The 24,599-nt window shown below is 37.1% G+C and overlaps 1 protein-coding gene and 1 long non-coding RNA gene across 2 annotated transcripts; both read left to right on the forward strand.

The window, feature by feature from the left end:
• The first annotated feature begins 5,060 nt into the window (after nucleotides 1-5,060).
• On the forward strand, nucleotides 5,061-11,770 carry LOC144424395 (arylsulfatase G-like). Its single transcript, XM_078113696.1, has 8 exons — nucleotides 5,061-5,209; nucleotides 5,911-6,035; nucleotides 6,453-6,640; nucleotides 6,763-6,942; nucleotides 7,788-7,986; nucleotides 8,691-8,858; nucleotides 9,280-9,559; nucleotides 11,187-11,770. The coding sequence occupies exons 1-8, from the start codon at nucleotides 5,117-5,119 to the stop codon at nucleotides 11,574-11,576; spliced, it is 1,623 nt and encodes a 540-aa protein (XP_077969822.1). The 5' UTR covers nucleotides 5,061-5,116; the 3' UTR covers nucleotides 11,577-11,770.
• An 8,331-nt stretch (nucleotides 11,771-20,101) lies between these two features.
• On the forward strand, nucleotides 20,102-21,872 carry LOC144424553 (uncharacterized). The gene is made up of 4 exons (XR_013476754.1): nucleotides 20,102-20,262; nucleotides 20,338-20,381; nucleotides 20,944-21,083; nucleotides 21,275-21,872. It is a non-coding gene; the product is annotated as an uncharacterized LOC144424553 (long non-coding RNA).
• Nucleotides 21,873-24,599: the final 2,727 nt, after the last annotated feature.

Consider the following 24,599-nt stretch of genomic DNA (forward strand, 5'->3'; position numbering starts at 1 on the left):
ACGTCTAACATATTTCCACCCATGTTTGTTTTTTGCCTAGACATGGGCCTTTGTCACAATATTCAAACATAGGTGAAGCAAGTATTTGCCTAAAGCAGCGGGCTAAGACTTTTTTTGCAATCTTGTAATTTTCATGACATACGACGCATCTGTTATTGAAGCTGATGTTTGCTATCTGTGCCCAAATCGAGATTTTAATACAACGATGACTTGTAATATCTTGTCACAATGGAATTGTTTGTCGGACAATGGTACAGAACAGTCACTCTAAACTTCATGGTCAGCGAAAGTAATTTTGCTGTCACCGATTTTGACAGACGGATCTTGATGGTCGACGTACCAACAGTTGAAAAAATGGATTGGTCTTCTTGTACAAGAGCTTTTCTACTTATAATTACTGTCACGTGTCCAGTTGGTTTTGATATTTTTGGCAGTTTTGTAAAGCTGGGCGATTTATGCTGCCCAAACATACTTCCATAAAAAGCCACGATCTGCATTGCGCTGATAACAATATTGCCATATCATCTCTATTGTACATATAAAATAATGCCCAGATACGTTTTAATAAAACTCCTACACCCCTCTCTTTGAAGTCCCAGATGAGCGATTTCATAAAAAATACAAAAAGGGTAGAATTTGGGTCAAGTCCCTGCTCCCTTGGCACAAATAGAAATAGCTACTCTGACTTCAAGTTTACAGGTAATGCGGTTCATTAGTTTTCTATATTCAACTTATTATTTCGTATACTTGCGTGATTAACATACAGATCTTCTGTACAACGGAAATTTTTATATTAATTTATGACATCATATTACATGAACATCTTTGTTATGACCCCAAAATTAATTTCACTAAGAAAACCATATGACGTCACTATGATTTTTCGCATTGTTGGAAATACATGATACTAATTACATTAACTGGCGTAACTTATTTCAAACTATCCATAATCAAATGAATTATGATAACCTCTAGTACATTGTGAGCTATTTTCACAGAGATATATAAATATAGAGTGTGCTTCTCTCTCGTTTTCGCGGGATCGTTTGAAGTCTCTCTCGTTTTGACGATATGCTTCCAAATTTTCCGATGCGCGCAATGCATTTCTTAAAGGGATTTTACAGAAATTAATTATTTGCGTCGATTTTTTTTGCATATTCGCATGTTCTTGATTCGTTTCTCACTATATATCAAACGCTAACATACCCCAGCTTAGCATCTTTAAGGAAAAGTTTTAAAAAATAGAAGGAAGTCATATATTTGACAAAATGCCGAAACTTATGCCTTTTTAATAAAACAAACTAAGCACTGTTGCAAACTATCGCCGTAACAAAAAGGCGATATGCAATACTGTTGTATAAAATATACCAGGTAACCCATTAGTAAACGGGAGAAATCTAATTGATTAACCAGAATTTTGCATAGTAATCCGGCGCAAAATGTACAAAGGAAGGATTAGACTTACGGAACAATACATACTTTCAGTGACACAGCCAATATTTTAAAAGGGTGGTCGGGAATTTCCATGGAACGTATGCTGAAACAGTCCCCAATAATGACACTCGTCTAAAAAGTCAGATCTTTTCAATTGATGGTGATTTTTCTGTTATGTGAAATATTCAATCCTCCCCGATGCGAGCTCTTTAAGAGTTTATCATATTAATTTAATTGTGTTCGTGGTAATTCGCGTTTGCATCGAATTACGACAAATAAAAGCATGGCTACTTCAAAATACTGCAGCATTCTGCGGAAAACCGAATGGTATAATGCCCGATCAGTGATATGCCTATACTTTTTATTGGGTAATGATTTTTCAGGCTCGCCAAGTATTTACGACCAATACGAGAGTATTTGAAATGTCTTGCTAATTTAAATGCGTTCAGTGTAACCTGCGGTGCGCCAACTTACATCAAAATCAGAGCATCGCTATGAAATATCACGGCAATCTACAGCCATAAGAAAGCGTGGAAAACTGCCCGACTATATCTGCTAGAAGGCTAGTCATGATTCTTATTTTTGCGATGATGTGAATTTTACAAATCCGATCTGTTCTTGCAACGCAAATTTTCACCAACTCGACATAATTATGTAATTGTAATGTAACTTTATGATGCATTTAAGCGAAAGACGAATGGCCAAAACCAAGATGAAAACATAAATAAGGATTTTCTTAAGGAAAAAATCTATGAATAAGCCCTAAGCGCACACATACAATAATTTTTTTTAACTTTGCTGGCTGTTGACATGAATTAATTCAAACGTGGTGAATTTTTAAAAAAAATATTGATTGGATAATCTAAAACGAAACTTTACGTCTTTTGTATGGAATATTTCATATAATAAAATCAATTCAAAGACAAACTTACCAATATCGACAAGCTTTTTTGCCTGTGTTTTATCTGAGAAATAAGCATGCTGTAAGAATACCGGCAACACCATTAGTAATTACGGTAATTTCTTTATGTACTTCTAAATAATGAAAAGTTAATTGTGGACAGCACTTGGAAATATGTTAAAAGTGTGTTTACTGTGTAAATGTACGCGGTATATATTGTAACGGTTTTATATATTTGGCAGACTGGAAGTGTACGAGAGAACAAAACAAATATAAAAGTAGGCCTAGTGTTGAATGCGTGATTTTGGTATTATATTTTTACTTGAATGGCAAGTAGAGTCGTTAAGGAAGTACTTCAATGCAGTATTTTAGTATGGCAACATCCTGAATGTGAATCTTGGAAATCAAGTATTTTGGTGCAGATAACTCATCTGGTCATTTAGGCTACTGTCTACAAATTTAAATCGATATCTGATCGCACGCTTATGTCAAGTTTGTTGGAATATTCCAGAAAGTGAGTTAATGTAAACTGCAGGAAGTACGTGTTTATAATTCGCTTCCTATGATCGTAGAACAGATTGAAAGCCAGCTCGTAATAAGTTTTGTCATAGCATGGTTAATATAGCCGGTATGTTTGTTTGTGTTCCTGAGAACTAGTAACAGTCTTCCCCCATTTGATAAAAAATATTAGCGAAAGGTGCTGTCTATTTCAAAGCTGCTTGGTGTATAATGCAAAAATAAAACTTGCATGAGTGCACAAATGAACGGTAGTCTTCATTATTATTATCGTAGATGTAGGATTGTAAAACTCTATGAGTTTTTCGTATTAATGTTGTTTTCATATTCATGTTATTGTTGTGAAAAATCGCTTTTCTCTTCCAATTGCTTCAAAATTTCCAGTGGCTAAAATTGTTGATGTCGCTTTAATTGTTTCTAAATTTCCTATGAGATCTGATATTTCTACCAAAATTTTTTGGAATCCAGCCCAAATGCCTTCATACCCAGACTTTGCCGACGGAAGTTTCATGGATCATTTGGATGAATGGTGTTGTGAGTAGATTAACAACGTTGTTGACATCCTAGCATTCGGACCAGTGTTGAATTTCCTTTAAGCAATTTAAATCGGAGTCGGAAGTAGAAAACCCACATACCTCATTGACTGCTTCAGCAGGTTGGACGACATTTTGGGTTTGTTTAGGTGAGCTTGTTCGCACGGGTCTTCTCTGTCGAAGTTTGTTCCATCCGTTTGTCAGATTTGTGAGCTGGGTAGTCACTCTTTTTTAGTTGGCAATCTTTTTGAATGTGACCCGTTGTTTTGCAATATTTGCAAACAGCCTCATTCTGGCATTCAGAATATATGTGCCCTGTTGTTAGACATTTCCCACATGTCAGGATGTATAACTCACGGGGGAGAAAGGCCTGATGCCATTCACCCCTATGTAGTCTGGCAGACGATCTTTTCTGAATCCACCGATGAGAAACGAGGTGTGCCGGTTGTAGATTGCGGTCCCTTGGTGCCAGTTCTTGATTGATTGTTTCACTGTTCCACAGCCAAGCTGGTTGATCTCAGTAACCTATTTTGTGTACGAAGTTTCGTCTAGGATTCCCCGTATGGAGATCCGGATCGAAGCCTCGCTTGGCAGTGTCACAGTAATGGTACTCTTTGCCGTTTTTATCTGACCACATGTAGACGGAAGAAAATTCTCGCGGCAACTGGCATTTGGGTTGCCAATTGCCACAAAAGTCAGGACCCAAGTTCCCTTTCGACCGTCAAAGAGCCCTTTCATTTGCTCACAAAACTCTTTTGTTGACGTGTCGTTTTTGAGGACTTGCATCATTGCTGGAAAGTCCAGGTCTTCGTCGGTCTTCAGGGAGAGTGTCCGTGGTCGAGATGTTTCGACGGGATCTTCTGAAGCTGAAATTGAAGCAGGGTCGAAGAGGCGGTGGCGGCGTAGTTTATCTTCTGTGGGTTTGTCTTGTAGTCGATCCTTTCGCTATCGGGGGCCTAACCCAATGAAGATAGCGGAATATTTTCATTTGTGGGGACACGTTTTTATGACAGAATGACGACTGTCGTTCGTTTTCGTTTGTGAAGTCGCGTCACGCCAAAGTTATTTCATACCGATAACGCACTGTAGACTAGGTACGGTAATTATTGTGAAAGGTAAAGTAGGCTACTCGAAGACGGGTGTTTTTTGTTGGTTTTGTTTTGAGTTTTGTGTTCGTATATTTGAGCATTATAATAAGCTGTCATATTAGTGAGCAATATTTGCATCCGACTCCCGGATGGGGTTGACAAAAAATACGACTCTGTCTACGAGTTCATATGATTCCGATTTCCTCTCTCAAATTTGAAATAAGAAAATTTCAACTGCAAAGAATTTGGCGTTGCCAAGCTTCTGTTCGATTCGACTCCGACTCCGACTAGCGCCATTAGGACGATAAGTTTACAGACCACCCATTCAACATTGACATCTGAATCCGTGAAAATGGAAAATGCAACTCTATTACGACAGTGAGATAAGCCGAACGTCAAAAACAGCCTTAGGCATAAATTCAAATATTAAATATTGTTATATATATGCAAACGATACGTGACCAACGTCTAGTGTTAAAATTGATTCGTAATTCCGATGAGAAAAATCTATAAGTTGTCGATAATATATTGTATTATCGTTATAAATTATACATCTTTACAGGATTTACTTAGAAATTTCAGCAAATTTTTAGTTTTTTACGAGTACCTGGTATAGTACTCATATGAGATAGAAAAAAATAACAATGAAGGCAACGACCCCAATTATTATTACAGTGGCAGGGGGTTTCCTGCTATTTCAATTCTGGAGTTTATACGGTTATGTGGATGAAAAACCCGTAAGTAAAATACACTAAATTATTCAAATGTAAAATGCTGTTGCAACATCAATAAAATTATTTCAAGATCTGTGTAAAGTAAACATTGCAAAGTGATGATATAGATCAGGGGTGTGCAACCTTTATTACATGAGGGCCAGATACAAGTAACTGGGTAAAGCCGCGGGACGCATTGAGATAGCTTTTCCAGTAGTTGCAGACACAAAAAATTGTTTCTTCTTGTTACTGGTCTTTCGGCATTGTTAAGGGTCCTTGCGGAAATCGTGAGTTAAAACACATAAATTTCTAAAGAAACTACTATTCAAATTTATGTTCACACCGACTTTAAACGAATTCAGTGAGAAATTCGTTTTTATATCATCTATTTTGTTAGCTAGTTTTGCTTCTATGACTGTGGTACTCAGGTGTTGATATAGGGATTGGAATTGCTCGCACGTACCAGATTAACTAAACTAAAAACCCGATTCGCGGGTACGCCATTCAAAATTGGCACTTCTCCGCGGGCCGCGCAGTTTTTCTTTGTGGTCCGCATTTGGCCCGCGGGCCGCAGTTTGCACACCTCTGATATAGATTAACGTCAAGCAAAAATCATTCATAATTATTATTCAGATGCTTGATTGCAGTTATTAATAGCTACATATCTATGTTAATATTATATTGAATCATTGCAATCACAAATTTTAACAGAGTTGTTTCTTCAGAATTCGCGACCGAACTTCATTATATTTTTTGCTGATGACATCGGATGGGGAGACCTCGGGGCGAACTGGAAAGAAAATCAACATGTAACACCAAATTTAAACAAGATGGCTGAAATGGGAATGAGGTAATTGGTAAGGTTGAGCACCTCAAAACACTGAACAAATATTAGAAAAAGTACAGGTGAACAAAACATATAAACTTTGCGTTCTGTGGGTTATTGTTATTACCTTTATTGTAAGTTTTAAAATAAAAGTGAGCAAATATAACTACATGTTAATCTTGTGTCATATTCATATTTGCTTAAAATTGTTTAATTGAATTAAAATTGTTCATTTGGGAAGCCTATTCAGTGTTACGTTTACCTTAAGTGAGAAACCCTCTTTCGTAAATTTAAAAAAAAAAAACTTGAATAGTATGCATAACTAAACTTTTTATCGGTTCTAAAAACTCACATCAACAAATACGGGCTCGTGGGATAGTATGTTGTTGCAGAACAGTTTTACTAATACTAGTTTTGATTTAAATTTGCTTTATTTGTTAGGTTGACAGATTTTCACACTGGTTCATCTGTCTGTGCCCCATCAAGGGCAGCGTTGTTGACTGGAAGGCTTGGCGCTAGAACCGGACTTGTCACAAATTTTATTCCTAATTCTGTTGGAGGACTTCCAAGAAATGAAACCATACTTGCAGAGGTTCTTAAAGAAAATGGATACCGCACTGGAATGATTGGTATAGAATATAGATTATAGAGGAATCATTATGATCTCCAACTCTCTCTGTTCTACATTATATTAATATTTTTACTTCTATCAATTGTTTTTGAAGAACTAAAGGCCAGGTTTAACATTTAGGTAAATGGCATCTTGGTATTACGGAGAAATATCACCCAAGTTCGCGTGGATTTGATTTTTATTATGGACTTCCTTACAGTAACGATATGGGATGTGTAGATGTGCCTACATTCAATCGTCCGATGTGTAAACCATGCGCAAAAACTCCAAGCAATAACACGTCGGATGTTAATGACGTTGGTAAGTTGCCAAATATCAGAAATGATTCGTTTTATTTCCTTCTATATATATTCAAAATTCCCACCGCTTCCCAAATGCGATTGAACTCCCGCAAAATGATTAAATTAATATTACACATCTTAATATATAGACAATCGGAAATAGTTGTTTCAAGATGACGTCGTGGTACAGAAAAACAAGTTATGTGGTTATGTTACTAAGATAGTATTTTGATCTTCAAACATCTCCCTGCTTCTAAGGAGTGATTATTCAATCCATAATTTGCGGTTTACTGTAATTGTATCAAAACAGACCTTTATTGTGAAACATGAGTGTATTCAAATTCTCAGAAATTCTGTCGAGTGTGCTACGATTTGTGCCATTCCGCTGCGTTTCTGCTGGCGTCGCTCAGTTTGCAGTTTTAGCATTTTTATTTAGTACCGTAATGGCATGTCAAACCCAAATATTTGAGTCAATATATGGTTGTTTTACCACGTTTCACTAAGCAACAAATCGAAGTGTAAAATTTTCAGAATATTCAGACTAAACTGTGAAGTAACTTGTAACTGTCTTTATTGTATGTGTATATATATGCCAACCGTACAGAGTCGAAATCGACATTTAATTCATTTTAATTTATGTACATTCAAACCAAACTCAAGTGGTAGTTGTCCTAGTAATCACGCCCGCTAAATTTGGGATAATTTACTTCGTTGCAAAACGAACTTCTGTCATATTTTTACCAATGATTAATCACTTCTCATCCCTTTGTGATTTTGAATTTACTGCATTTTCCATCATTAAAATTGCTCTTTAACATTGATAATGTATATAAGTATAATAAGTATAACGTTTTTATTTTGCAGTCTGCCAAGACTCCAATACAGCTGTACCTTTATACAAAAACCGAGATATCGTCGAACAACCCGTTGATTTAATAAACCTAGGAGATCATTACGCAGAAAAGGCACAGCAATTTATCTCTGAAGCATCTCAAGGAGATGAACCGTTCTTTCTTTATGTTGCGTTTGCCCATATGCATGTTCCGCACGCTCATGCTCCAAGGTCAAGTTTACATCATACCTTTTCCGATAGCTTTATTATGAATCATTTCACTAGCTCTGAAAAGGCATATTGCTTTGATGGCAACTTTTATAAGAAATTGGTAAAATGAAAACTTAAGATTTACATAAAATGATAAGAAAGTAGCAACTGCATCAAAAACCTATGAATGTAGCCTTGGTTACTAGCAGTGGTTCTCAAACTTTTTTAGCCGCGCCCCTTTTTAGAAGTTGTCAAGTTTCACGCCCAACCTCAAAGATAGCTAACAATAGGCTACAAATAACAGATAGTAAGCCTAAAGTATGTTTTATTCAAAAAACACATTGAAAACACGTGAATGGAACATGAATATTCGAAATAAAGAAACATAATTATCCAAAATAAGGCGGCCATAATCAAATCTAACAAATATTTGTATGTTTAATCAGCTTCACGCCCCCTCAAAATTTGTCCACGCCTCTCTTGTGGGGCACGCCCCACCGTTTGAGAACCACTGTTTTGAAGTTTAAATGTATCCTAGCGTAATTCCGCTATTAATCTGAATTGATAAACGTTTATTTAATACCAATGTTGAACTGGTTAGACCAGTAGACCAGTTTTTAACCATTTGGTGAAGCGGAACCCCAATGACACATTCCAGCTTCCGCTATCCGTGACTAGTATTGTAAGTGCTATCTTCAGTATCTAATTCCGTTTTTTCTCATTAGGTTCACGAATTCAACCGATGTCAAAACTGTCTATGCTGATACTTTGCACGAAATGGATGACGTCATAGGAGGAATTCTCAGCACATTACACGAAGGAGGAAAAGAAGACAATACAATGATTTGGTTTACGGGTGACAACGGACCATGGCAATCAAAATGTGAATATGGGTGAGATGATAGCTGAATTACTAGCGGGGAATTTCATAAAAGTCAGAATAGATTTCGGCAAGAGTATTTTCCCACTCCCATGAAAACAACAACGTCGGAGTTGATTTTTTGCGACAGACATGTATATATACAGTAAATGGGTTTTCTCATATAGCATATATATATGAAACAAATCCAATAAGTCGTAACACCATTTTTTGATAAGCATTTCTCAAGTAATGCAAGTAGATAGCGCTAAAGAGCTGAATCATCCTCTACATATTTGGTGGTGTCACTAGGCCTCTTCAATTAGCGCTAGTAGGCTATATTTTTAAACAATTTATCAGGCCATGTTTTCTTGCCATAAGAAGAAATTTATCTTTAATGATTAGCTATCATTATGCATGCTATTTTAGTAACATATCTTAATTCGATTTTAAAGAGGAAACAGCGGACCATTTCTTGGTACTTGGCTGACAACGACATACGGCGGAGGCTGTACAGCAAAATGTACAACTTGGGAGGCTGGTCACAGAGAACCTGCAATCGTTGTGTGGCCTGGCCACATCAAACCAAACACTTCAAGCGACGCACTGTTATCGTCTATGGACGTTTTCCCCACTATGTTGAAATCCGCGGGAATAGAAATGCCGAAGTATAGAAAGTATGACGGAATTGATGTGGCGAACGTCCTTCAAGGCGTATCAACCAAAGCACATGATGTAAGTTACTAATAATCTGTATATGATCTTCTGAACCTTATCTATAACTGTACACTACTACATATATATGTATATATGAATGATATAATCCACGTTTTAGTTAGATAACGTGCTTTGCATTTTACACTCGTCCAATTCTTCCATAGCAGTTAAATATTTATTGGAAAGACAAACACTTGGTGATCGTATATCCTATAAAAGTGCCGCATTTTCAGTGAGCCATCTCTGCTCAACTTTCATAGTCATATGCAAGAATCTCGCCTTATTAACACACAAGCCCACTTTTTGAATAACGAACGTAGTCGGCGTCCCGATTTTCCAACTCCCGAACAGTGTTTTGAATAACCAATTCAATACTCTATAACAGGCCTGCCCAACCTTTTTCGTCTCGCGGGCCACTTTCACGTGACAAAATTCGTCGCGGGTCGCAAACGTTTGTACCAAACATTAATACCATCTAAGTCCTGATTTCGTTGTAGGTAATTTACATAATACATAAAAGGCAAGTTACTTAACATAAAATCAATCAATTTAACAATAGCTTTCTGGTTACTGGGTCGGGCTGACAAATTATTCGAATATCAAGTCGAATATTAGAAAAGCAGTTTAGAAAATGAATATCTGGTAACACGTGACGTGGACATGCCACTTGCGGTTTTTTGACGACCACACGAGAAGACGCACATCACGTCGAAATTGAGTGGTACATTTGCGTTATAGTTTTTTTTTATTCATTTTCAGTAGCTATGATACTGTCACTGCCTTAATGTTTAAATCAGCATAATAGACGCCAATGTCGCGAAAATATCAAGTTTAAGTAGGCGGTTTCGTAAAATTTGAAACACCAGTACAAGTATTCAATGAAGTAACATTACAAAGACTTATGGGCAAATATGCAGCATGCCATTGGGTCAATTTTATCAGAATTATTGACGGATACGCAATGACGACAATTCGGAAATCTTATTTAACCCAAACATTAGATGAAAAAAAAAACATAAAAGGACAACGAATCCCGAGACCAATACCAAAGATATTGTTGACTTTTTATTTTACGTTGGCGATAAAGACGATCAGAGCAGACACGTAAGAGAACAATCAGAATGAAATTAATTTGCAAATTTAGGCTCCAAATTCATTCCTATAATTGCGCTCAGCGTTCGTCCGCAATGATGGCACAATATCTTTCCAGTTTGTCGAACAGAACGCTCAGTTCTGCGAAAAATAAAAACAAAACTGACGTCGATGTTCACCAGGGTGCAAGACTTGACACATATACGTAATAATAAGAAACGGCATTTGAGTGTAGATAGATGGCAGGAATTATCACATCAAAATCACGAAGCATACCTAAGGTTATATATTGAAATATAAAATGATAAAAACATAAAAAGTCGGCTTACAAACTTATAGGGCGGGCCGCGGGTTGAGCAGCCTTGCTCTATAAGGAAGCAATATAGATACGATTTTAATTGATGAAAAAACGATTTGATTTTGTAACTTTTTTGATCGAGCGAAGAAGCCCTAGTCTTGCGATGTTATTAAGCCGTTTTAATGGCTCTCACGGGATAAATATAGAAATCATATCTTCCTTTAATTTTGTGACCAAACAATCACCTTATTTCAGGTGCTTTATCATCCTAACAGTGGAGTAACTCATCCCATTGGTGAAATCGATACGATCCGTATGGGCCCATACAAAATATTCTGGAAGACAGGTGGTACAGGTGGAACATCTCGCAGTTGTAACGGCAAAGAAGCACCACAAGTATCTCACAACCCACCGCTTGTGTTTAATCTGGAGAAAGATCAAGCCGAAAGCACTCCGATTACCGCGCAGACCGATCCAGATTATCTGAAAATTCTAGAATCAGCCGAAAGCCTGAGATCAAATATTATTGCTGATATTAAAGCAGACAACACATCTAAAGCTGATTATTCAACGTCACCCACAGCTTATCCGTGCTGTGATTCAACAAAATTCATGTGCCGATGTAAAAGAGATGGCTATTTTTAAATAACAGTAGAGACATTCCGAGGACACAATGAACAAGGCTTTAAGTACATTTAGCTTAGCTTCTTGCTGTCATGGGCCAACAAGTAATGCATTATATTTCTGCATATATATTACTTGTATGAGTTTTAGATACTGATAGTGTATAAATTCGCGTTCTTCTTTCGCGTGATCATAATACACAACAAAATTCAAAATGGCTGAATTAATTTCTTTGAAATCACATATTGTATACATATTGTACATTTTGAGGATTGTGTGAATTTTTAAACAAAACCGCGCTCTAAAATCGTTTTTTTGTGGTCTCGAGCAGGGGTCCGCAACTACGGGGTCGCGACCCAAATTTGGGTCGCGAAGCCCTCCGCTCTGGGTCGCGAAACAATTTAAATTTTTCATAAATATGAGCATCGCGTCTGTTTAGCGTATTTATGTATAACAACTTTATAGATCTCCGATTATAATTATGGATGTTTCCCCGAGTATACACTTCCTTATTTACTGTCGTAACATTGGCCAATCAGCATAAGTGCAAAATTGAAGTAACAATAAACGTTTCAGAAGCGCTCAGATACTTTTGCCATTCAGACAGTCTTTCGTGGTTGTGAATATTATCTCGTTTTGGCGGTTTTCGCGTGTTGTGTGTTAGTTTTTAGTTTTGTTTTGGTAAATATAAGTCTTGAACTCGCAAAACCATTCTTGAAATAAGTACCAATAATTTTGCAATTGGTAGAGTGTAAAGAGGAAGAATTCAAGAGATCAAAGTCGAGTAAACACTCGTTACTAATCAGGGGTCTCAAACTCGCGGCCCGCGGGCCAATTGCGGCCCGCAGGATAATAGCTTGTGGCCCCCGCCTTGGTATAAAAGTTTAATGTGAGTGCGGCCCGCAAGTCATTTAGCTCAGTTAGCATGATTAATGCTTTCAATATAACAGCGCTTCCCAAACTGTGTTCCGCTGAACAGTAATGTTCCGCGAGCATTTTCCGAGTGTTGCGTGGAAAAGGAATAAAAAATGCATCTAAATTGGTCGCCATGGCGATCTGAGAATCATGAAGTTGTTGCCTAACTGACCGTTTAAAATCACGTCACTGTCGGCCTGAAGTGGACTAACTTAGTTAGGATAGGGGTAATTTCGTTAACCGTCGGTTTAGCTTTTTGACTGTTAATTTCATTATCAAATTTACAGTAGGCTACTTCTTTTGGTTTTGTTAAAGACAAACAATTAAGTATAAAGAATAAAGGCAAAAGGTCAACCGTTCTTCCTTCATCTCTACCTGGTTTTACTTTGAAATGCTGAAAGTTTGTCGCGCATTTGCAACTCGCCACGGTGAAACCATTGGGAACCGCTACATTGCACCGTTTTTCTTTATCAATTTAACCCTTTCATTTTTTGGTGTTCCGCGAGGTGATATAAAAAATGTAAGTGTTCCCTGGCCGAAAACGGGAAACTCCGTAATATAAGATATAGTCACGCAGGTCAAAAATATATATTTTATCATCTATCCTCTGAAAGGAATATGCGGTGCGGTAACCTACCAGTACCATACCTGTAGGCCTGATATTCGATTGCCTGAAATAATTTAAAAACAAGTGTTCCTTGAATTTTGACGTCACAATCACTAACGCTTAGATTTATCTTGATACATTGTAACCATGTTTCCCATGTGGCGAAACATCACTGCCCATCGGCTAAATTCTTGATTGAAACATCAGCGCAACAGTTATTACAAGATGGAATTTTATAATTTCGCACATCCCTAAACGTGACGTTGGAAGTGAAGTTTCAGTAAACAGAAAGGTTGGTGATGAGCACAGACAATTTCAAAAAACTGGGAAATGCAATATTTCTTTGTTGAGCATAGGAGCATCCCGACATGTTTTATCTGCACAGTTAAAGTTGTAGTGCACAAGGAATACAATTTAAACGAGTTGCTAAGCTTTTATTGTGGAAAACCTGATGCGACCCGGACTCATCCAGACTCTGCCCCAGCGGCCCACAAGTAAATTGAGTTTAAGACCCCTGCGTTACTTAGTTGTTTGCATTGTACTACGTAGACTTTAGGTTCTTAAAGTGCTCCGTACGGAGCCTCAGAACTTAGGGCCTCCGCGAGCTATTCGTTTACTTGAAGACTGTTCTCGACCCACTGCCCTATCTCCATCTACTTACCTGTCCTCGGCCCACTGTCCGACCTCCTTCAACTTTCCTACCCTCGACGCACTGCCCTATCTCACTCAACCTTCCTATCCTCGACCCACTACGCTATCTCCCTATCCTCGACCCACTGCCCTATCTCCCCAACTTTCCCATCCTCGAACCACCGCTCCATCTGCCTCAACCTTTGTCTTCCCGACCCACTGCCCTATCTCCCCCAATCTATCTATTCTCGCCACACTGCCCTATCTGCCACAGCTTACCTATCTTTGACCTACGGTGCATACTATTCAGTACCTGACCTAACGGCGCTTTGTTCACGACCCGATCGCCACACTGAACCTTACTATCTTGCGACCAACTTCCTTGGTTTATACTGGTGGTGTATGCCAATGAGATGATTCAATCGTACGTCGACAAAGCATGATTGACGGCATTCGTTTATGTAGGCTGGAATCTCAAATGGTAAACAATAACCATAATTGGCAGTTTAAAAATGAGTGACTAATTGGGCTACTGACGGTTTCTTGTTGAGAACGACAGTTTTCTGAATTTTAACAAGCCGTTTTATGCACTTAATAATTGGTCATGTCGTGAGTCTTGTGACAATATGATGCTGATCCAAAAAAAGCAATAGTGCTCTGGTCCGTAAAAAGTATTTTTCTCCAACATTTTATAGTAAAAGCGATGCCAAAGATTACGTACGAACTGCGTCCTTTGCATCTTCATCGAGTTGCAGATAAGATAAGCTCAATTTTGGGACTATACGCTGAATTAGAGGGCAGTTGGCAACGCTAGCTACGACGAAACATTTCATGGCTTAAAAATAGTTTGAAAGGAATTACACTCACTGAGCGACTTATATTTTCGACTGTTTTTGACTTTTCAGCCTTCTCAGTCACGTAAAAAAAATTATATATACATCTATCTGAGTTGGATTAAAAAATGCAGGACATGGCTGAACATCCATCGAAAAAGACCAAGCGTGCAAATATTTGATTATTTCCTCATCGTTTTGCCTTGCACGGAAATACAGGCGACATTGAATGAGTTTCTGAAAAGGAACTCCTATATGTCGATATTTAACGGCCTGTTAAAATTTTGAAAACAGCGTCTCCAAACCCGATGCCATCAGTAGCCTAATTAGAAGCACATTTTTAAGCCACTAATTATGGTTATCCATTTGACATTCCAGCTTACATTTACGAATGCCGTCAATCACGTTTTGTCGACGTACGATTGAATCATCTCATTGGCATACTCGACCAGTAGGCTATAACACATGGAAGTTGGTCGCAAGATGATAAAGTTCAAATTGACGATCGAACCGTGATTATAGCGCTGTTGGGTTAGGTACTGAGTGGTATAGCGCCGTGGGTCGAAGATAGGAAAGTTGAGGGAGGTAGGACAGTGGGTCGAGGGTGGGAAGTTTGAGGCAGATAGTGCAGCGGATCGAGGATAGAAAAGTTGAGGGAAATAGGGCAAAGAGTCGAGGATAAAAAGGTTGAAGGGAATAGGAAGGTTGGGGGAGATTGGACAGTGGGTCGAGGATAGGAAGGTTGAGGGAGTTAGGGCGGTTGGTCGAGGATAGGAAGGTTGAGGGAGGTGGAGCAGTTGGCCGAGGTGAGAGAGACAGCAGGGCAGCGGATCGAGAATAGGAAAGTGGAGGGATATAGGGCAGTGGGTCGAGGATTTGTGTTGGGATGACTGTATAACTTCACTGGCTCTAAAGTCTAAACCAGAGGTCGGCAAACTTTTGTCGTTCGCGGGCCAAAATTAAAGGTTGCAAGTCATTGGCGGGCCGCACGTATTTTTAGAAAGTTAAAAACCAAAGGAATGGCCCATGAATCACATTTTTTCACGCAGATTTCAGTTAAATTTCAAGCAGTGCGCGAAGACTGATCATTTGAATATTTTCAGAGTCGTTAAACTCATTTGCGCTCAGCACCAACTTTTTTACGTTTTGTTTCTCTAATTATAATCAATTATAGGCTTGTTAGGTTATAGTATAATTTAGTTTCTCAAAACAAATTCTGTCACGTAAAGAATATAATCGTCAATAAAGCTGTTTTGGTAATATAATTCAGTGAAGCGTCGTGGGCCGGATCCGGCCCGCTGGCCGTAGTTTGCCGACCCCTGATCTAAACCCTTCAATGAAAGTTTGATCATTATACTGTGTCGGCCGATATTTGTCCTATCACTGCATCTAGAAATCACTGATACATTCATGCATAGACCGATTTCGATATGAAGGTATCAAATATAATTGGCTTCATAACTGCAAACTCTCACTTAACAACGAAACATTGCGATAATCCTAAGTGCTGAAAGAGCAACTCAAAAATACGATTTCAATCCATTCATTGCTAGTAGACGGTTTAACAATTATTTCGTGGTTGCTGTAGTAAATTAGTCAACTCAAAGGCGAGCAACGATGAACACAATTGAATTGATATGAGAAGACATTTTAAATTCTCGGGTCGGCCATGGATTGAATATTTTACGCAACACCGCTGAAAAAGTCGCTTTTTAAGAAGTGGTCTAATCGCGATGAGTGTTGCTCGGGAATTTTCTATTCTGAACCCCCTCCCTTTTAGAAAACCATGTTATATTTGAATCACCGTCGTCAAATTTTATTAGTGACGTTAATGCTTCTTCACAGATACAAAATTAACCAAGTCAGTTGTTTTTTAAGTGAACCAATAGCTCGCGGAGCCCTGAGGCTCCGTAGGGAGCACTTATAGCAGTGGGGATCAATGCCCGACAAAAGACTCATCTTCATCGTAGAAATACATCACTCAAATCATACATATAAGCGGAATAACAGCGAATAATGTGTAAAGATTGGTTTCACGTGTATTCTTATAAATGATTATTCACGTCCTCAATGTGTTGTTTGTTTCAACGAACAAACGTTCCTCATGTTCTTACCAACAAAAGCTTGAAAGCAGCGATATTGAAACGCCATCTTACAGCAAAGCATCCAAAATTCATTAAAAAACCAATACATTTTTTCGCGCCTATTAGCGTTTTCATACATAACATACAATTACAGATCAAGGCTAGAGGTAGAAAAATATAATCGAGTTGCCGTCTCCCAAATTAAACCTCGATTTGATATATTGTGTATTATACACAAAGCTTATAATTTGCATTAGTCATAATAAACGCTATTATTCACAATTTTATGTGCTAAGTTTCATAAAATTTTGTGCAATAAAAATGCTAGTGTCGACAATAGTCTTAAAATCGAAAACTAATTACATGTTTACTAAATGCTTGGGTCGCGAGAATTTTTTTTTGGGTCCCGCTAAAAAGTAGTTGCGGACCCCTGGTCTAGAGCAGAAGTTCTCAAACTGGTTGTTTGACAATGTTGAAATTTTGTCCATTACGTCACCACTTTTTCCAGTAGTTTTTGTGCAAAACAAAAATTTAGTTTTGATATCATTTTGTTGTTAGCATAACGACAGTGCATTCAAAATCACAATCCCTTTCTTCTCCACTTACATATGTGAACATTGGGTTTCCTACACTTGTTAAAATCAAGACGAAAGCATGGAACAAACTTGATGAACACACGAGCTTCTTGTATTGCGTACGTGAGGAATGACAGCTAATTGTTGTCCGAATAGCTCTATCGTCACGCTAATAACCGAATTGCGTAAGTCATTTTTAGCAGTTTTGAGAAAAACGTAAAAAACTTCCTAATGATATTGTTATGCCATTGAGAGTCAATAATTTGCCATGGTTCAATTTTTTGATCGTAGCCGGATTTAAGTAAATTTGTATGATGCAGTTAAGTGACGTCATAATGGCGCACTGTGACTTAGGCAGAAATGTGTCTATGACTTGGGGACATACGCAATTTTGCAACTTTACTATATGCACCAGTCCTGAAAACTAAACATTCCAAAAACGAATGTAATTCTCAGTATCTACAATGTCTAATCCCCAAAATAGCTAATCAGTTTCAGTTACATTATTTTTTATGTATAAGAATATATATATCATCAATATAACACGCTCTGCACACCCACCGAAATAAGACTAAGATTAAATATAAAGAAAAAAACAGCAATGCACCCAATATAAGAGCCAACCAAGATGAATTGGACTCGGACAGTGAATATCGCAAGTGCACGCCTTCCTATACTGTAGTATAAATTCAAATTAATACGCGCTAGATTCCGAGATGCAAAAACTCGAAAATACTTCGCCGAGATTATTTTGCCTCTGTGACGTCACAATAGTCCTGCGGTAACAATGATAATTCATTATGAAGAAACAATTGCACAAATGTGCATGTCATACTAAATCTCCATTTTTATGGGTTTCGGAATTCTTAAAAAAAAATCTGAGTTAACAGATAGGTGCGCAGTATTACATAAATACCTATTTTATGAAAAACTCAAAATCGCCAAAAATGACTTACGCAATTCGGTTTTTACCGTGACGCTATGCTATGTTCTTATATTTTGTTTTTGGTTTGAAAATTGTGGGGGTCCGCGTAGTACAAGTAACCTTCGACTTCGACTGACCACCAGATTGCAACAATCACGAACGCAGAACCGCCACAAGGTGCGCAATTTTTGATTTCGATGTCGTAATCGCACAAATAAACGAATCCCATAGAACCCATACAATTTTTGAAATAAATATAGGGGGGTAACCCTCTAGCGACAACAGTAATCTTCAACTACTCAACATTTCAAGGGGGTCAAGTAATAAAAGAGAAAGACGATTTTTTTCATAACAACAAGAACAAGAATCGAACAAGATCTATTAGCCACTTTGTGTCCTATGCACTGTTCGCAACAAACAAAGTTAAATATGATGCAGTAGGAACATTGTCGTCTCATTGGTCAAGCATTTCATATCAGACATATAAATTTTTTTCTTTTGTGTATTCTGTCTTTTTACAATTATTTTGCTGCAATATAATTGGAAAGTTTATTTTGGCTTGGAGAATTCTCTTAATAAATGAATTTTCCTACTGTCCGTACATTGAGTGAGTACATTGGAATCGAATTACATTGGTATTCTAATGAAAATGATCACTAAACGTCGGAAAGCCGGTATTCTCGGAAAAAGACTTACAGTGTTTAAACACGTTTACATTATTGGGGACACTCGTTTCTGTCATATTTGAATAAGTCTATAAGGTAATCACCCTTTAATTATACTAATGCAAGACAATGCATGAATGGGATTCAACGAAATTTTCTCCTAATTATTAACATTTAAAATCGAATTCTACAAGAATGAATCATTTTGAATAAGCTTTTCCTTGCAAATGCGCGACATGAATAATTTCTTGTTGACCATAATGAAATGATTGAACCAATTGTATTATTTGAACCCACTGCTATACAAGAAATCCATTTGAAAGTAAAATAATTGCACGATATAATTACTACGATATTAACGCTTTGTATTAGGGCTGGCATATACCCATCAATCAAAACCAAAAAATATAACCACTTTTACTTTATTTTTCTACTGCAATAAAGTCGCTGGAGCAAACATTGGTCAGTGGGTAATATATTCTACAAGTTTAATGATGTTATGCTAAACATCACTTCCAGCATGAAGCATTATGTTTTAACCTAAAGCGGGGCGCACAACACAGGGCACGCGTGCCCAATTTCAGTATACAGTCGTGGCACACAACGAGAATATTTCAAAAACTTTCGCTTGTATTCCCAATTGAGTTGTGCACCGCCGATCTAAAGCACTACAATATTCATAGGCATTTGATTAGCATGGGAATATTCTGCCAGTTTGCTTTTCAGGTGTGCAAACAGGCTACGCCATTTATAGCATAGTACTAGAACCATATCGCACTTGGAACAGACGTTGCAAAAAAATCCAATCGTGTATTATCAAGCAGATTCTTGAGAAAGTCGTTACATTTCGTCACCATGTCGTAACTCTTTTTTTTTTATACAAATAGGGATATTCAAAACAAAGTTAGCAAAAAATTCTGTTCCTGAATAAAATCTTGCTTAAAGAAATAGTTTTCAAAATTGAAATATATTTATGCTAGCATTTTAGGTTATCATCCGAGTCTGTGCCTCGAAGTAAACACAAATGCCTCTAGTAGGCCTATAGACATCGATGAATCTTTTTTTACGAGTTACAATGCTTGGATACAATGCTTGTGCGTTATGTATCATTGATCATAACCATGATTTTGTGGCGCAAGAATCCAAAACCCCAAACTAAAATTGAGGTGTTTGTGAAATATTTGACTTATACAAATGTATGGCATTTGTATAGTGCACAAACATAATATGTTTCCCACATAACAAATTTCTTTAGACATGCTTTAACATACGGCAAACAAAAAAACAATTGGAAATATAAAAGATCATGTTACTTAACTTCTTCGCAATTCATTTGCCTTAAGTATTTATAAACCAGGAAACGTATTCATTGCAAACTAAAGTTTCCAAAGTTCCTCACGTCAATAACTCTCGTCTTAACGCCGAACAAAATGTTGCGATTTGTCGTATTGATGATGTGCTTAGCAATTGCAAGTAAGTAAATTTTTTTGATTTTTAATTCACTTGGGATTAATTACATATATTAATACTAATAATATATATTTATAGGTTCCTGCTCTGACATATCCGATATACCGTTACTCAGAATCTACGTAAGTATAGTAATGATATTTATATCAAATTAAACGACTCGTGTATTGAAACGGCATGTTAATCAAACTAAATGAGATTGCAATACAGTGTTCATTTTTTGTGTGATAACATGAAATACCACACAACAATGTGTGAAGTTACATGCTGTGACGTGGCGCTAATCATTAGAACAGTAGTTTTCAATCAGTTGGGCACTTATCGTCGGATAATGTGATGCTATACACATTTGACCTAAGAATTGAAAAATAATTTCTAATACGTTCCTGGTACGTCCAATGTTTTAGGAACTTCAATTCAATTTTTTGAAATTCAATAAGTCTCAATACAAACGCAAATTTTCCGTAAGTAACACGCAGATTTCATCATTAAAATACATACAACTGTAGTACATACATTGAGTTGTATTATGAGCGCTATGTGGCAACATTTTAAGAATGACATATGAGTATTTGTCGGGCGTTCCCGTACCTCTTGAGTACAGTAGTTAAATTGCCTAATCGACAACAAATTTATCACCACAATTCACTTCCATTGAAGTTAACTTTATTGTTTCATATTCAGAATTGCATGGAACGAGAGAAAGAGGGTGTTTGCACTCGTGAACTCGCACCAGTCTGTGTAATACATCATGGGGGACCTATAACCTATAACTTGCAAATGACGATGGCCAATAGATGCATGCCCTGTCGGCGGAAAGGCTCGTGAGTATAATCGTTTTTAGTTTGCTATATTTGTTATTGAAGAAATACACAAATTTGTAGTAAAAGAGACGTTGAACAACAATTTACACACAAAATTCGCGATCCGCAGTTTTTAAGCAAAATTGATTTCATTGGTTAAAATTTAACTTATTGCATTAATTTAGAACAATATTGCAAACTTTCTATTTTAGTTACATCTACTACGAAGGAAAATGCCAAATATCAACGTTGGAGATATAAAATGACCATGCGTGATGAAAACGCTGAATATTTTTCATTTCTTATTGTCATTTTCTGATTTCATGATCAAAATTAATTCCTTTTTTGACACAATTGAGTTATTTCATGTCAATATAGTAATTGTGCTTAGATTTATCATCTGTATATAAACATTGAATCAGAAATAATTATCATTTCAAAATAATCGAGTTTGCCTAGTATCTGTCAATCAAGGCTTTATTGCTATAAACAACTTGAAATCATCATAAAAGTTTTGGGTAATTTGTTGAAAATTTCTTACTGAGATCTCCAGATTGAAATGTGAAATAAGACTTACTATTTACTGAAATCAATAAAATTATTATTTCGCATAAGGTACAAAAGCATGTACATTTATATTTTACGGTGAATTCATTAGGTATATTTCCTTACCGAAGATCAATTTTAGACGCATTGATAGAAAAAGATATAGCGAATATTAAAATGTGAATCAAAGCATTCTAGTTTCTTGACATGTATGTGTGTAAGCATAGATAAATAAAGATTGAATACAACACAACCATTACCGCGTTTTTGATTTTATGTGTGGGTGATAAATAACAGACTTAATTACAATATATATACACTCCTCGTGCATTGTGCATAGTAATTTTCTACATCCACGTCCATCGACCGGGAAGAAAGGCTGTTAAACTTAATACTGTAATTTTGGTGGGTATCTAGGATACTGACATTTAGTTGGACGATAAAAATATAAGCTCAGTGATATTTTTGCATTGCTTTTCTTATAAATGAAGATGTTTGGTTTAGCGCCTTTTAATTTTAAGCATGGAAAGAAGATGAGAGTAAACTAAGTTGATCACGTATTTGGTCATCTATTATCCAAGCACTGAAAACGCATTTCCTCATCGGGTGAGGGTGACGCCGTGAACCTTGTCTGCAACTGTTTATTCGCATTCTCTGGCTTAAATTAATTATGTCGCTAATACTAAGTTCCCAAGCTTGCTCAATGGAAGTAGCAATCGTTATTATATTTTAGCATGAGGCAGTATAGTAGATGTGTGTGCAGCACTTGGGGAATGTGGGTGCGCGCGCAAAAGAATCGACACCTAGCCCAGAGGCGGACACTTTTCATAATTTGGGGGAAAGAAGGCAAACTTGGATCGCTATGCAACAAAAAAATAACGCGCTGTGTATCATTACGTAACAATAATCTTTCGATGTCATTCTTTGGTACTTTCGTAGTATGTGAACCAAGATGGCGGACACCGGAACGTAGTATGTGCACCAGGTTAGGGTTAGGCCATAATTTTGTTCCAATTTACCTTATCTTAGTTCTATTACGAGTTCGGGGACTAGCCAAGTGATTAGTAGTATTTGTACCTGAAATTATGGCCTAACCTGGTACACATACTACATTCCGGTGTCCGCCATTTTGGTTCACATACTACGGGAGCGCCCTTTCTCTTGAGTATTAACATGTCATTTTGCTACTCATATATCCAGTACCTATGCCGCTTTGCTTAGGCACGGAACTCGCACGTCACTAAACTGATCCTTTGAATTCTGCGAGAATTACCCCACAGCTCCTGCTAACACACAGAAACAAACAAAAATTTGCCGAGCAGTAGGCCTATTTAGGTATTGTTTCAATTCATAGTGTTGCATAAAGTGCACCAATACCGTTTCGTAAAATTAGGAATGTCAGACAAGGTAACAAATTTTTGCGCGTATTTTTTATATGGCCAATAGAATTGCCATTGTTGCCAATTTATTTAATTATTCAGGATCCACGCAATGAGTTTGCAGGGTTTTCATTCACTATTTAATACGAAAATAAAACAGGCACAATAGAAAGTATAGATTCGACAATAGATTAGGATAGAATTTTACATATTTAGGTTTAGCACCATACTTCTGTATTTTTAACTAGTATGGCACAGTTCTTCGATTCCAAGAGAGAGAGAGAGAGATTTATTGTTTTGTCAACCGTAAACGAACAATGGTATACAAAATAATATATATAATATACACAAAGTTAATTCGGTATAAACTGGCCAAGATGTCCTGACATTTAGTTTAATAAAACAAACACTTTATTTGTCTGAAGCAAGGGCATCTGGCATGACGGCAGATGCATCAGATAGCGCCATGCTCGTCTTGATGATAATTTACAATCAATTGTGACTTTCGTAGTCTGTCACATGACCTAAATGGTGCTAAAAACTCTTGAATGCTAAAGCAAAATATTTTCACTTCAAAATTTGATGGAATGAACAGACAAGACAGACCTGGATTCTAAGAACATTCAGGACTTACATGCGAGATGGAAATATAGCAATCCTGTCTCTTGAAGACATCTTTCTTCGATTGTTATCTTCCTACAATCCTATGAAAATGTGCTCCCAGTCGGAAAGAAGCACGCAGAATAGCACGACAACAACACCAGTTTGTTGTAAAACAGCAGAAAATATAAACAAAATTATAGGTCACGTGATTATGAGGTCATGTGGTAAAGTTATGACCCGTAAAAACGTTAATTAAAGACACCAATAACACGACAAACTTGGTCCGAAGTGTTCATTGAATGCCATTAACCCCAAAATAAAAATTTTGTCAGTTAGTATATTTTAGCGCTACGACATTATGAATCTCGTGTATCATTTGATATTCGAAGATACACGGATTACCTCAGTCTCTATGCAATATTTTCGTCTATCGACCATGCATATTTTCGCCTTTTCCCTGCCATTATGACACAGGTCTTCAACTCAAATGTATTTTGTGGGCAGAAGGTGATAGTAAGAATATATTGTAGAAATACTATACTACATTGCGTTGTTGATTGTTAGCACTACGGTTTCTTTTACATGCACAAAACGCCTTCGGAATGAATGGATAATTGAGTACAGTATAGGACTATATGTAATCAAAGTTGAAAAAATAACATCACACTCTGTCCAATAAGCGAATATTAGTCCAACTGATATCACTTATGATCAACTGTAAGAATAATAACAGTATAAACTCCACCTGTGCGATTGTTAATTCTCCGACAACATCCTCCCCATCTCGTCGAATCTATTATACTGTAACTTTGACGGGGGTGGGCGATTCTTCTGAATTGCGGGCCAAATGGCCACATAAGTAAGCTTCGATGTCTTTGTTAGATAATTAATAGCTTTGGTTTCCCGCGGCATCTATTCCGCAGTTGAACTGTTTTTTTTTCTTCTCGAAATTTGTATATATATACCGGTACTTGATTATTTGTTAGTTGAAAAAATAAACTTGACTTGC

This window comes from Styela clava, chromosome 6, assembly GCF_964204865.1.
Source record: "Styela clava chromosome 6, kaStyClav1.hap1.2, whole genome shotgun sequence".
In the NCBI taxonomy this organism is placed as follows: domain Eukaryota; kingdom Metazoa; phylum Chordata; class Ascidiacea; order Stolidobranchia; family Styelidae; genus Styela; species Styela clava.

Excerpts from the sequence above, each read along its gene's own strand:
- LOC144424395 (XM_078113696.1), top strand. The coding sequence starts at position 5,117 with ATGAAGGCAACGACCCCAATTATTATTACAGTGGCAGGGGGTTTCCTG. Across the intron at positions 6,036-6,452 it reads ATGGCTGAAATGGGAATGAG|GTTGACAGATTTTCACACTG; the intron begins GTAATTGGTAAG and ends TTTATTTGTTAG. Across the intron at positions 6,641-6,762 it reads ATACCGCACTGGAATGATTG|GTAAATGGCATCTTGGTATT; the intron begins GTATAGAATATA and ends TTTAACATTTAG.